The following is a 15,581-nucleotide window of genomic DNA, read 5'->3' on the forward strand; positions in this document are numbered from 1 at the left end:
GGAAGGTGACAGCAACGCAAATAACCACACATTACAACAGCGGTATGCAGAAGAGCATCTCTGAACACACAATACATCAAAACTCTAAGTGGATAGGCTACAGCAGTAGAAGTCTAAAAAATAAGCCTAATAAATACCTAATAAAGTGCTCTGTGAATGTACATACACCGATCAGCCAGTGAATTGCATTCAAAAACTTCATCTTTAAATTTGGGAGGGGCGGTGCATTGTTTTGTTGTACATACTGGTGTTCATGATGACATCTCCAGGACCTGTAGAATCAGGGTGACTCTGCTGGAGGTGTGTGTGTGTGTGTGTGTGTGTGTGTGTGTATATGTGTATATGAATACCTGTCTGTAACAGGAGTCTGTGTGTGTGTGTATATATGAATGACCTGTTCTCTGTCTGTTACAGGAGCGCTTGATCAGGGGGTGACACTGCTGGATGTTTGTGTGTGTGTGTGTGTGTGTGTGTGTGTGTATGTATGTATATGACCTGTTCTCTGTCTGTTACAGGAGCGTTTGATCAGGGGGTGACTCTGCTGGAGGTGTGTGTGTGTGTATATATATGACCTGTTCTCTGTCTGTTACAGGAGCGTTTGATCAGGGGGTGACTCTGCTGGAGGTGTGTGTGTGTGTATATATACGACCTGTTCTCTGTCTGTTACAGGAGCATTTGATCAGGGGGTGACTCTGCTGGAGGTGTGTGGCAGTTGGCCTGACAGCTTTGGCCAGCGTCACATGGCCTACGCAGACACGTCTGATGAGGGGCTCCGGGAGCGCCTGGCCGACGCCATGTGTGAGTCGCCCGGGAGAGACCTGCTGGGGACCGGCACCGGTGAGTCACTGTCCCCGTCTGCGTCTGCGTCTGCGCTGTGGAGTGTGTGTGCACTGTGGAGTGTGTGTGCGCACTGTGGAGTGTGTGTGTGCGCTGTGGAGTGTGTGTGCACTGTGGGGTGTGTGTGCACTGTGGGGTGTGTGTGTGTCTGTGGGGTGTGTGTGTGTCTGTGGGGTGTGTGTGCGCTGTGGGGTGTGTGTGCGCTGTGGGGTGTGTGTGTGTCTGTGGGATGTGTGTGCGCTGTGGGGTGTGTGTCTGTCTGTGCTTTGGGGTCTGTGTGTGTGCTGTGGGGTCTGCGCTGTGGGGTGTGTGTCTGTGTCTGCGCTGTGGAGTCTGCCCCAGGCTGGAGAGGCTTTCTGTGATAACATCTTACTGTCCTTTCACCCTTTAGCCCTTACTCTCCTCTCAAGAGTAGGTCTGTGTCAGAAATGGTTCGCTATTCACTAATTACTTATCACTAACTAGCGATTGTCAATATTGTGCCCTATATAGTGTACTAAATAAACAGTGAATTCGGACAGCAGACGTTGACTTTTGTGCTCGAACAGCGTCGTCATGTAAGCTACACGCTGCTGCATAGCCACAAAACCATTATCAGACATACCATATAGCCGCTTCTTAAAATATTACTCCAGAGATATTAAACCTAATTTTTCACTTGCAATGCACAATCAAGATGCAGCCCACCCTGCAGCGTTCAATTTGTAATGAACATTTTTATTTTTACTAAAACTTTTTAAAACATGAAACTACATGGCCTTGGCTTATTTCATGTGTGGGACATAAAATGAGAGCACATTTTCACTGAATAAACATCTAAACACATCCCCCTACACGTTTATATCCGAAAATTGAAGAGAACACAGGTTTTTAAGAATGCTGTTGGCGCTCTTAGTCGATAGACTGGATGTTGCCTCCTCGTTCATTACAAATAACGTTCATGTCAACAATAAGACATAGTGTTTTAGCTAGCTAACAAACCGTGCCACTTACTGGGCGAATAGGGTTTTGGATTATTAAATAATGAATACAATAGCTATATTAGGTTATATTAGGGTTGGCCTAGTTGTACTTTATTGTAATGTTCAAGGGAACGTATTTTTCTCATCAACATGGCAAAGCCCAGACGAGATGTTTTTTAATTTGCTCCTAGACCTGGCCATCGTCTCTCACAGCTTAAAATGAGAATGAAAACAGGTTGGTATATAATAAAGTTACGTAAAATGCTAGTCGCAAAGCATTGTGGTACGTCCACCTTTCTAGTGACCATGGTTACTCACTAGAGTTTACGGTGCATTGGGGATATTTCTCGTGGCCTCAAAATGTGAGTAAAATCTGATTTTTGAATTTGAAAATACAAAAGATAAAATTTTAATACCTAAAAAATACGCACCCTTTTCAGCGTTTTCAGAAGGTTGAATTTGGACATTAGAACAAGATGGCTGACGGCCAATCTCGCTTGCTAGTTAGTGAATAGTGAGCCATTTCGGACACAGTCCAGGTCAAAGTCAGCAGCTCCACTGCTTTCAATCATCAGTCCTGACTTTTACATCAGCATTAGAATGTTCAGTTAGCAACGTTCTAATCACATATTACACTTTAATGCGTTTGTGTGTGTGCCTGCCTGTGTGTGTGTACCTTGCTGTGGGTTTGAGTGTGTTTTGTGTCAGTGCAGCAGTAAGTTGTAGGTTGTAAGCTGTGTGTGGTCAGAAACACGGCAGGATGGGCTCAGTGGGGGGGCCCTACCGGTGAGCGGTCCGTGACTCAGCCATGTTGTTTATTTTGTCCGACGCTCACTTCTTAATGTTCACAGGAGTCCTTAAAGAATGAAATGTGTTACAGCCCATTGAGCCTGTCATCCGGCACATCGGTCACCACGGTTACTCAGCCTTTTCTACAGGATGAGTGTTTCTGCATAAACCACTTCCGCTTTCTCTCCCACATCAACATTTTTATTTTTACAAAAACGCACACAGGGAATCTCAGAGGTTTGAGCTGAATAGCGTTCTCACTCATGCACTCTGTGGCCCTAAGTGTGCCCTCTGTGGCCCTAAGTGTGCAATCTGTGGCCCTAATTATGCACTCTGTGGCCCTAATGAGTAATTGGATTTTCCCTTTAAATGAAAGGCAGCTGAGAGGAAGTGAGTAAGCTTCCAGAAGGAGAGACAGACAGTGACTGTTAAACAACAACACACTGGATCCCACTCTAAAGAGACACACACACTAAACACTCATACACAAAAACACTGCACATACATACGCACACACACCACACATACATACACACATGGGCACCACACACACATGCACACACATGGACACTACACACAGACAAACTACACATACACCCACAGACACATACACACACTCACACACACACACAAGCAATCACACAATTACACACATTCATTTTTGACACTTTCTGTCATTCTCTCCCTCCCGCTGTTTGCCCCCCAGGTCTGAAAAGCACATAAATACTCATCACTGATTGGCTCTGCTCACTCCCCACCTGCTGATAGGATCTTCGTGTTAGTTATATGAGCACATGTGCACACAGAGTTAAACATCACACAGCTGGCCATGTTTCATGTGCAGATAACATCAGACAGAGGGACATTTCCACAGTCCACTGCTAGGGTAAACCATCTGGAGCTGCAGTCCAGTAACAGGCTGCAGTTTGAGTAATTAACTCAATCACTAGAGCACTTTGAACAGCCTTACTCATTACTCATTAATAACCGCTGTTTCACCAGGCAGACAAGGTGAAACAGCACTCAGAGGAACTCAAAGACCTACGGCATCATGGGAGCTGTGGGTGTGCGTCTGTGAGTGCGAGTGTGCGTGCGTGGGGGGGGGGGGTATCTGAGAGCGTAATTATGTTAAGTGGACAGGCAGTAGGGGGCTTAAACAGAATGTGCCAAACCTTCCCTCACCAGTACATACAGCTGTCACTGTAGCTCCTCCCCCTTGAGTTCAAAGCACACAGGTACTGCTGTTTGATTGGCTGGTAATAAACATAGTCTGTGTTTGAGTCACAGGTACTGCTGTTTGATTGGCTGGTAATAAACATAGTGTGTGTTTGAGTCACAGGTACTGCTGTTTGATTGGCTGGTAGTAAGTGCAGTCTGTGTTTGAGTCTTCACCCCCATGTTGGACTGAGAACATGGGTTTTGGGAGAGGCAGCACTAGCACAGCCACAGAGCTGATGTCAGCGGCCCTGTGAGACCAATCATAAATCAGTAAAACGACGGCGTGCCCTTTCAGCAGCATGATAGCCTCTGAGTGTGTGTGTGTTGGGTTCTCTTCTGGAAGCTTCTGCTGTGCATCAGTGCTGGATGTGGAGTTCTGTTCTGTTTGCCTCGGAGTAACGGTCTAATTGAGACGAGACGGCTTGGAGAGAAGGCATGTCACTCTCAGGGTCACTAGATCCTACTGGGCCACCGAGGGATGGGGTCGTAAGGCGGTGTATCCCCAGCTAGCACTAATTGGATCAGATAGGGTGTAATTGGATAAATTGGCCAAATTGGGAGAAAAGGGGAAGCATTGAAAAAAATTATTTGTAAAAGAATAAAATAAGAATTTACACAGAAATTTTCAACTATATGGGGCAGCGGTGGCGCAACAGGCTAAGATGCAGCAGACTTGCGGTTGCAGTTTGCTGCATGTGGCGAGACGGCTTGAAGAAGGCGTGTCGATCTCGTAGGGCCGCCGAGGGTTGGGGTGTGGGCGGTGTATCTAAAACTAGCTCTAATTGAATTAGACGGGGTACAATTGGCTACCAAATTGGGAGAAGAAAGGGAAAAAATCAGAAAATAAATAAATTAAATTAATAAAAAATTTGACTATAAAAACTTAGTATGATGGCGGCACGGATGGTGCAGTGGGTAGCACTGCCGCCTCACAGCAAGGAGGTCCCGGGTTCGAATCCCTGTCGGCCGGGGCCTCTCTGTCCGGAGTTTGCATGTTCTCCCCGTGTCTGCGTGGGTTTCTTCCGGGTACTCCGGTTTCCTCCCACAGTCCAAAGACATGCAGGTTAGGCTGATTGGAGAGTCTAAATTGCCCGTAGGTATGAGTGTGTGAGTGAATGGTGTGTGTGCCCTGCGATGGACTGGCGACCTGTCCAGGGTGTATTCCTGCCTTTCGCCCAATGTATGCTGGGATAGGCTCCAGCCCCCCTGCAACCCTGTTCAGGATGAGCAGGTTCAGATGGATGGATGGAAACTTAGTATGATGACAATGAAAATGATTATTTTTTCATATAAAAATAAACATCCAAATAATTAATCATTTTAATTTTAAAGGATTTAGAAAAACTGATTAATTTCTCCTGTAGACCGTTGGATTTTTGATCCAGAAGTGTATAAAATGCTGAGCGAGAGGGTACTGCTCGGCTGCAGAGACACTCAGCTGTTCCACTGAATAAATAATAAATAAATGAATAGAAGGGAAGAGAAGAGGAGGCATTAGTGGAGATGGAAGAGTGCGGGGCTGTGAAAGAGGCCCTTCGGTGTTTCCCCTCTGCCCTGCCCCCCTCGCTCTCCAGGGTGTCCAGGCGGTTTGAGGGTAACACTCTCTGATCGTGTGACATCAGGAAGAATCATTCCTGCCCCCCCAGGGTGGTTCTGGTCTCACATCCAGCTTTTCCACACTGCCCGTTAGCCTAGCATTGGCCTGTTAGCCTCACACCCAGCTCTGAATGGGCTTTCTCACGCTGCCCATTAGCCTTGCATCGGTCCGTTAGCCTCACACCCAGCGGGCCCTGGCCCTGTGTCAGACTGTCTGCAGGTGGAGGGAGACAGTGAGCCGTGTTAAAGGATGTCGCTGTGTTCTGGCCCTGTGTCAGACTGTCTGCAGGTGGGGGGAGACAGTGAGGCGTGTTAAAAGATGTCGCTGTGTTCTGGCCCTGTGTCAGACTGTCTGCAGGTGGAGGGAGACAGTGAGCCGTGTTAAAGGATGTCGCTGTGTTCTGGCCCTGTGTCAGACCAGTTCTGAGATGCACATCCACCTCCGGCCTCTTCCCTGCAGTTGAAAGGTTTTGAATGTGGTCCAGTGACTGTGTTCCCCTGAAGCTGATCACAATGGTACTGGTATTACACATCCACTGTAATGCTACGTCATTAAACAGGGTTAGTCAGACAGAGTCCAGGAGGGCAACTAGTCAGAGAGGGTCTGAGACTGCATGCAGAGTCCGGAGGATCATCTCTTCCCTCAGTCACCGCCTGCTTTTCCTCTGATTGGCCATTTCTGCCAGCAGTGTCCAGCGTATAGGCCCATGTTTCACGGATGAGGTGGTGTGCTTTGGATCATGGGCATTTATTTCTTCTTTCCATCACTCTGGCACATCTTGCCTTTCTGTTTTTAAGGCTTATCAGTGGTTTGGATTGTGTAGTGTACCCTCTGTAGTCCTGCTGGTGTAGCCTTCTGCTGTACATATGGTAGACTTTGACACATCTAAACCTGCATCCAGGAGATTGTTCTTGATCTGTTGGGCCGTTGGTGGGGGCGGAGGACCAGGACTGACCGTGAGGAGGGAGAAAAGAAAAGGAAGAGCACTTCCTGGCTAAGCTTGCCAAACAAAAACAAACCCCAGTAAAAGTTGGTAAAAAGTCCTGCCGATTCAATACCGTATTCTCCACGAGAAAATAAAGAGTATTAGAATTCTGGAGAAACAAAGGAGAAATAAAAAGAAATAAAGAAAAGACACTCAACCTCCAAGAACCTGAAATACCAGGAGGAGTTTTAGGGGAGAGGTGAGCTAGACTCAGACGGCAGCCCAAAGACAGGACTGTCTTAGTGTGAGACAAGGGCAAGGAAAATGAGGCAGGTCAGGGATACCAATGCCTCACTCTAGCCCGAAACAACAGAACAGAACAACTTAATTTTCTATTTTCTAAAAACCAGTCTTCAGACTACCTCTTTACCGGCTTGTAACCATGTCAGAATGTGACAATAAAGCCCTGGAATAGGGTAGCCACGCCTGTAATTAATAACGGGTAATTAGGTCTGCCTGTTGCATGAGGAAAACAGCGTGAACCAGTGGAGCGCCCTCAGGTGGCCCTGAGAGGCAATACCCAGAACCGACCAAAGCAGGCAGAGACCAATGACAGAAAGTATTCTCCAGTCATCCACTACAGTGGTCTTCCTCAGTCGATTGACAGAATTGAGTTCACCAGTGGTTTTTTTCTTGTTAAAGGAGCACTATCACGCTCGTTTCAGTTGAGCTTATTTGGATGAAAAGCTTAAATTATGTATCCTCAGCCAACGTTTTGATACAGCTTATTAGCTAGATATTTACTTACTCATTGCTTAGTTGCCCTCCTGGACCCCTTTTTTGTGGATATTTCTTCCAATTAATACTCCTATTACTGCAGAATAAGTTGGTAAGTACTGCAGGATGCTAGGTATCCCAAGGTGTCCAGGAGGGCGACTAAGTGACAAGTAAGTAAATATCTAGCTAACAAGCTGTATCAAAACATTAGTTGCGGATACTTCTTCCAATTAGTCCTCTCAGTTAGCTTTGGCTACCTTGTCCTCTGCTGTCTGTCTGTCTCTTTCGCTCACGCAATTCTTCCTCTGTAAATTCCAGTTCAAAACTGTAAGGTTGTATGAAAAAGTAGGTGTAATAAAGTAAAAATGTTCCTAATAAAGTGAGTGTATAGCACACATCATTTTCTGAGTATAGGGTTTATATTAGTTACAGTTGAATATATATTACATTACATTACATTATTGGCATTTGGCAGACGCTCAATAAAGTGCATACCCATAACCAGGGATAAGTTCGCTGAAAGACCCTAGAGGGAAGTACAATATATCACACATCACTCTCTCAGGATTGGTAGATCGGGCTTCCGGAAAGAGGTCCTTTCAGCTACCGTTTCCAGTGCTCTGAGTGTGGCGCTGGGGGATCCCACCTGAACGCCAGCAGCACCAGTGTGTGTGTGTGTGTGTGTCTGTGTGTGTGTGTGTGTGTGTTTGTGTGTGTGTATATATATAACTCTCTCTCCTGCTTGTGTGTGTGTGTGTGTGTGTGTGTGTGTGTGTGTGTGTGTGTATATATACAGTCAGGTCCATAAATATTGGGACATCGACACAATTCTCCTCTTTTTGGCTCTATACACCACCACAATGGATTTGAAATGAAACGAACAAGATGTGCTTTAACTGCAGACTTTCAGCTTTAATTTGAGGGCATTTACATCCAAATCAGGTGAACGGTGTAGGAATTACAACAGTTTCTATATGTGCCACCCACTTTTTAAGGGACCAAAAGTAATGTAATATTTATGGACCTGACTGTATATATATATATATATATATATATATATATATATATATATATATATATATATATATAACTCTCTCTCCAGCGTGTTTGTGTATGTATGTATGTATGTGTGTGTGTGTGTGTGTGTGTGTGTGTGTGTATAACTCTCTCTCCAGTGTGTGTGTGTGTGTGTGTATAACTTTCTCTCCTGCGTGTGTGTGTGTGTGTGTGTGTGTGTGTGTGTATAACTCTCTCCCCTGCATGTGTGTTTCAGAGCTCCAGAGGGAGGGCAGTATTGAGACTCTCAGTAACAGCTCGGGCTCCACCAGTGGCAGTATTCCTCGGGCCTTTGAGGGGTACAGGTCCCCCCTCCCCACCAACGACAGCCAGCCACTCAGCCTCTTCCCCACTGGCTTCCCATGAGCAGGGACCCCCAAGACCCAAACCTCCAGCACCCCAAGCCCCCAAACCTCCAACCCCCAAACCTCCAACCCCCCTGCTCCCCAAACCCCTGTCTCACCAGGAGCAGCTGAGACAGAGAAGCTGGCCACAGGCCGAGCACAGAGCCCTGCAGAACCCCACACCTCCACAGTGTGGAGGGCACAGACCCCGACAGTCTTCACACACACCTTTTTATTTTATGTTGAAATAGGATGAAAACAGGAAATGTTGTTTGATTAGTCATGGCACTAATGTTGCGATTGAGAGTGACAAGTGTTCTCTGGAACCCCGCCCTGTTACTAGGATGGGCAGTTCCGCCCTCCTCTCCTCCGGCCAAACCCTCATCTTCACTGGCCCCACCCTCTTCTCCTCATTCACATATTCAAAAGCCAAACCAAGCCTTTTGCTGCTGTTGCCATAGAAACACCCTGTCCTTATGAAACAGTACCCAGCTCCACACTCAGTTATGTGTAATAATCCATATTACAACTTTATTATTTCTTTAGAGTGTGTTTTTAAGGGGAAGAAAATGATAAATGCATTTTCTCATCTCCAAAACATTCATTGTGCCATGTTAATGGAATTATTAAAAACTGGTTTAAAATATGATTGCTCTCGATGGGAGCGCCAGCTGCTTTCTACTATGTGTAATTCACACACAGGTACAAACATACACCGTTCCTTGTTTTGGGCAATTCTTTTTTTGGGCAACCATTTTGCTGTACGGAACTAAGTACTTGGATAAGCTCATCAATCAATTAACTCTGGAATTATGTGCATTAAAATGACTAAGTAATAAGTGCTTTAGCAAAGTTTCCAGAGTTGGAAACTACAAAATGACTGGTCTAAATAAGCAATATAGCTAATAATTTGCACAAAGAGTAGCCTGCGTATTCATTTTGTTAAACATTAAAAACCTCAATTTTCTGTTACATTTTTATCATTGTATTCTATTATGATTTTACTTCACTTGGTTCCTGTTTTTCCGAACAAAGTGATTTGACATTGGCAAAATCACAAGATTACCATGGAAACTATTCTAATGAGAAGATTATGCTGTTGCCATTGGTGGAGCTCCTGTTCCTCACTGCACAAGTGTAGCCAATCACAGAGACTCTGGAGAAAGATTCCCAGTGAGGACAGTAGCACTGTATTTCATTGAATGATATCAAGTGCATATTTCAGTTTCATTGGCTGTCACATGTTTTATGACTGAATTACTTTGGATACCCAGAGAATTGGTTGTGTTTGCTGTAAAACTTCCAAATGATTAATAAAATACTTAAAACATGGATATGGAATATTCTTCTTATATATACATGCACACAGAAGATTCTTAGATTGTTTGAAACAAGACCAATATACTGAACAATATACTAAACTCTTTTTGTAGAGTGGTCCAAAATTGGAAGAATTAATTGAGATGAAATTTCACCACATAATGATCAAAAGTGAGTCATACCAGCGTGAATCATTGTCAGCCCCTGTCCGAACAGCCTGTGAGTCACTGTCAGCCCCTGTCAGAACAGCCTGTGAGTCACTGTCAGCCAATATCAGAACAGCCTGTGAGTCACCGTCAGCCCATATCAGAACAGCCTGTGAGTCACTGTCAGCCCCTATCAGAACAGCCTGTGAGTCACTGTCAGCCCCTATCAGAACAGCCTGTGAGTCACCGTCAGCCCCTATCAGAACAGCCTGTGAGTCACTGTCAGCCCCTATCAGAACAGCCTGTGAGTCACCGTCAGCCCCTATCAGAGCAGCCTGTGAGTCACCGTCAGCCCCTATCAGAACAGCCTGTGAGTCACTGTCAGCCACTATCAGAGCAGCCTGTGAGTCACCGTCAGCCCCTATCAGAACAGCCTGTGAGTCACCGTCAGCCCCTATCAGAACAGCCTGTGAGTCACCATCAGCCCCTATCAGAACAGCCTGTGAGTCACTGTCAGCCCCTATCAGAGCAGCCTGTGAGTCACCGTCAGCCCCTATCAGAACAGCCTGTGAGTCACTGTCAGCCACTATCAGTGTTTGTACTAGCCTGACTTGCAAACTGCAGTTAGCTGGAAAGCATGTGCTTGTCTGCAGTGAGCAGCGCAGTATAAAAGTGGCTTACAGCAGAGGACAATCCCCCCTGGAGCAATGCAGGGTAAGGGTCTGTGCAGATCTTATTGTGACCACACCAGGGCTCGAACCACCAACCTTCCAGGTCCCAGTCATATACATTAGGCTACAGGCTGCCCCTGTATGTGTATTGGTGGGGAGAAAAAGTGAGGACAAAGCAATAAAAACTACAATCTCATGAAAATGATCCTTTGAACTGAAAACTACTGAAAGAAGAGGCACAGTACACCTTCCATTCCAGAAAGCGGGTTCAAGACATCTTAAATTATAGTGAGCGCAGTAGTTTACTTTAGTTGGCATTTCTATTCAAAACAGCTGATTAAGGTTAAAACAATCTCAATGCCAGGTCTACTACAATGACATCGGGCTCGCCAACCACCAATTTTGGTATTGCTACCTTGCGCTATTTCTGTGTTACGGATACCCGTAAAAAAAGGATAAACCATTAAGATCTTTTTGCGCAAAAATTAGTCAATTTAAATCCAACAGATCCGACACAAGACCACTCTGTGGGAAATTCGGAAATATGCATAGGCTACTTTTTCCTCATGAGTGTACTTTTCATCAAATTTGAATTAAAAACCCATGACGGAGACACTGGCTAACACAAATTAGGCTAATTGTACATTCTGTCATTAAGCGGACAAACTATATTGCAAGCACCTTTAGGCTAGTACTGTCCACTTTAGACAGTCTCACGGAATGTAGCTCTAGTGCAATGTAACCGCTAGCTCTACCTTTAGCTAACTGTTATATTGGATGTGATCTGGGGTGACTACAGTTATCTTTTCAGCAGGACCTTCGTGGCTCACTCATGATTAGCTAGATTAGATAACCAGGTAGCTAGCACGATGATAAATTGGTCTGTCTTGTTCATCTAGCCAAACTACTCTAGCTAATATCATTCATTTTTATGAGTAATGTACAGCGTAGCTGGCTAGTAAGTAACTATTAGACCTAACAACAGCCATTATAACTGTTACCTATATTAGCTAGCTAGCCAAGTTACCTAAATGTAAATAATATTTGAACTTTTAATTTGTACTTGTATTTTTGTAGCCTAATATCTATTTTTTTGCTTTCTATTCTTGTGTTTTACCTCCTGTCATTTTACTGTTTCTCTTTGTTCAGCACCTTCTGCTCATTGCTAGAAAGGTGTTCTATATATAATAAAAATATTATGTTAGAATATATAGATTTCTGGGGTTAATGGTGTTTTTATGCTACTTTATTTCACTATAGTATTGTTAGTATAGAGAAGAAACATAATTACCACTAAGCTCATAAGGCAATGACATGTAATGTATAAATAAATAAAAATATGGAAACAGGAAGGGACGCATTTCCACGAAAACGGAAGTGACGTATTTCCCGTGAACCGGAAGTTACCTGTTTACGGAAACCTGAAGTGTCGTATTTCCTGGAACCGGAAGTGAGTTTTCCGAAATTCGGAAGTGACGTCTTTTCTGAAACTGGAAGTGACGTATAGTCACAGTCGAGCTTATTTCCTTCAGTCTAGCATTCAAGGAATGTACTTCTTGTTGAGACTAACAGTGGTTACCTAACGTCAGCTAGCTAGCTAGTTTGATGTTATTTAATGATGATATTTCAATGATATTACAACTATAACCATAACATTCAAACGTTAAGATTCATATGTCAACCATAACATTCAAAATGTTTAACCTGTCACCCTGACAAGAGCAAAATGCAAGTTTCACTTAGAAGTAAATTCAGCATACAAGCTGTCCTCTCATGATTTTTGCAACACATTTTTCAGCCTTACAAACGGGAAAAACGGTGCCTTTATAAACAGATTGACTGGCAAAACAGCCAATGACGTGCCAATGGAGTGGCCAATCAGATTGGCGCTTCTGACAGGCGGACTTTTGATGCACCTTTTATACAGTGGCAGCAAAACAGAAAAGACTATGTTTGTAAAAGCGGATGTGACGTATTGCACAAAACCGGAAGTGACGCTTTTCCTGAAATCGGAAGTGCTTTTAAAAAAAAAAAAATTCGTAAGTGGCCTGTTTCCGAAATTCGGAAGTGACGTCGTTTCTGAAACTGGAAGTGACGTACAGTCACAGTCTAGCTTATTTTGTTGAGTCTTTCAAGGTAAAGTATTCAAACATTGAAAGTCATGAAAGTTTCACTTTGAAGTTAATTCACCATACAAGCCGTCCTGTCAGGATTTTTGCAGCACATTTTCCAGCCTTGCAAAGGGGAAAAACGGTGCCTTTATAAAACAGATTGACTGGCAAAACAGCCAATGACGTGCCAATGGGGTGGCCAATCAGATTCTGACAGGTGGGCTTTTGATGCACATTTGGAAGCTTTTATACAGTGGCAGCAAAACAGAAAAGACTATCTTTGTAAAAGCAGACTGACAACCTGTGAGTTTGCACTGGGGTGGCCAATCAGATTCATTAGAACCGCCCATGACCGGCAGCATATTGTTATATTTGAAATATCCCCAAATGGAATCAAATTAAATACATCGTTGCTTTGTCTAAAATCACATTCTCACCAGCTTTGATGCATGTTACTTATCCAGTCACTGCATGTTAGTCTACAGAGAACACAAAATGAACAACGACATAAGAAAAATTAGCTTTATTTAAATTAAATATTTTCAAACAATAATTTCAGACATATTTCAGATATAACCGGAAGTGACGTATTTCCCGAAACGGGATGTGACGTATTTCCCGAAACCGGATGCGACGTATTGTACAAAACCGGAAGTGACGTATTGCACAGAACCGCATGTGACGTATTGCACAAAACAGGAAGTGACGTATTTCCCGAAACCGGATGTGACGTGTGTCACAAAACCGGAAGTGACGCTTTTCCTGAAATCGGAAGTGCTTTAAAAAAAAAACATTACACAAAGAACATTTGAATCCTGCAATTGCCTCATCACAACGATTAATTAATACAGCACGACAATAAGGCTTCATTATGAAAGCTAACTTTCCTAATGGCTTACTGTTTTGCTGTTTATCGTGCGTAGCAGGACGATGCGCTTGAGTTCTAGCTAGCTAGCTAATTTAACACTAAAGTTACGCCAGCTAAATAACTAGATACATTTTCGATTTGCCTATATATATACGCCACCTAACTAACTAGATAAATTAGCGATTTGGCCATACAGATTCCAGTTAGTTGGCTAGTAGTCTTTCAAGGTAAAGTATTCAAACATTGAAAGTCATAAAAGTTTCACTTAGAAGTAAATTCACCATACAAGCCGTCCTCTCATGATTTTTGCAACACATTTTTCAGCATTGTAAACGGGAAAAACAGATTGACTGGCAAAACAGCCAATGACGTGCCAATGGAGTGGACAATCAGATTGGCGCTTCTGACAGGCGGGCTTTTGATGCACATTTGGAAGCTTTTATACAGTGGTTGCAAAACAGAAAAGACAAAAAGCAGACTGACAACCTGTGGGGTGGCACTGGGCTGGCCAATCAGATTTAGAACCGCCCATGACCGGCAGCATATTGTTATATTTGAAATAACCCCAAATGTTTTTTTTTTTATGTTAATTTTTTTGGGGAAAAAATTAAATCAAATGAAAAAATATAAAAACATAAAAAAAATGAAAAATAATAATAAGTTAATAAAAAAAATATATAACCGGAAGTGACGTATTTCCTGAAACCAGAAGTGACGTATTTCACAAACCCTGAAGTGACGTATTCCCAGAAACCGGATGCGACGTATCCCCCGAAACCGGATGTGACGTGTTTCACGAAACCGGATGTGACGTTTGCACAAACCCGGATGTGGCGTATTTCACAAAACCGGAACTGACGTATTTCCCGAAACCGGATGTGCTTTAAAAAAAATCGTAAGTGGCCTGTTTCCGAAATTCGGAAGTGACGTCGTTTCTGAAACTGGAAGTGACGTATAGTCACAGTCTAGCTTATTTCGTTGAGTCTTTCAATTTAAAGTATTCAAACATTGAAAGTCATGAAGGTTTCACTTTGAAGTTAATTCACCATACAAGCCGTCCTGTCAGGATTTTTGCAGCACATTTCCAGCCTTGCAAAGGGGAAAAACGGTGCCTTTATAAAACAGATTGACTGGCAAAACAGCCAATGACGTGCCAATGGGGTGGCCAATCAGATTGGCGCTTCGGACAGGCGGGCTTTTGATGCACATTTGGAAGCTTTTATACAGTGGCAGCAAAACGGAAAAGACTGTCTTTGTAAAAGCAGACTGACAACCTGTGAGTTTGCACTGGGGTGGCCAATCAGATTCATTAGAACCGCCCATGACCGGCAGCATATTGTTATATTTGAAATATCCCCAAATGGAATCAAATTAAATACATCGTTGCTTTGTCTAAAATCACATTCTCACCAGCTTTGATGCATGTTACTTATCCAGTCACTGCATGTTAGTCTACAGAGAACACAAAATGAACAACGACATAAGAAAAATTAGCTTTATTTAAATTAAATATTTTCAAACAATAATTTCAGACATAGGGAAGTTGTTTAGCTCCACATAATTTTAATGTTCACAAACAAATGTAATATACATTTCGTAATATTAATACATCCTTTAAGACCTAATTTACAATATCAACATTACACATAGAACATTGGAATCCTGCAATTGCCTCATCACGACGATTAATTAATACAGCACGACAATAAGGCTTCATTATGAAAGCTACTTTTTTTGCTGTCTATCGTGCGTAGCAGGACGATGCGCTGGCGTTCTAGCTAGCTAGCTAATTTAACACTAAAGTTACGCCAGCTAAATAACTAGATACATTTTCGATTTGGCTATATAGATACGCCACCTAACTAACTAGATAAATTAGCGATTTGGCCATACAGATTCCAGTTAGTTGGCTAGTAGTCTTTCAAGGTAAAGTATTCAAACATTGAAAGTCATAAAAGTT

At 43.4% G+C, this 15,581-nt stretch overlaps 1 protein-coding gene across 2 annotated transcripts in view; it reads left to right on the forward strand.

Annotated features, from left to right (window-relative positions):
* The window catches only part of LOC133108480 (BCAS3 microtubule associated cell migration factor-like), a 92,799-nt gene extending 82,960 nt beyond the window's left edge, over positions 1–9,839 (forward strand). For both annotated transcript variants that reach the window (XM_061218037.1, XM_061218038.1), the window contains 2 exons: positions 670–837; positions 8,379–9,839. In XM_061218037.1, the coding sequence (XP_061074021.1) occupies positions 670–837; positions 8,379–8,527 (317 nt within the window). In that variant the 3' untranslated portion in view covers positions 8,528–9,839. The remainder of the gene's footprint in view (positions 1–669; positions 838–8,378) is intronic.
* Positions 9,840–15,581: the final 5,742 nt, after the last annotated feature.

Source organism: Conger conger, chromosome 13 (assembly GCF_963514075.1).
Source record: "Conger conger chromosome 13, fConCon1.1, whole genome shotgun sequence".
In the NCBI taxonomy this organism is placed as follows: domain Eukaryota; kingdom Metazoa; phylum Chordata; class Actinopteri; order Anguilliformes; family Congridae; genus Conger; species Conger conger.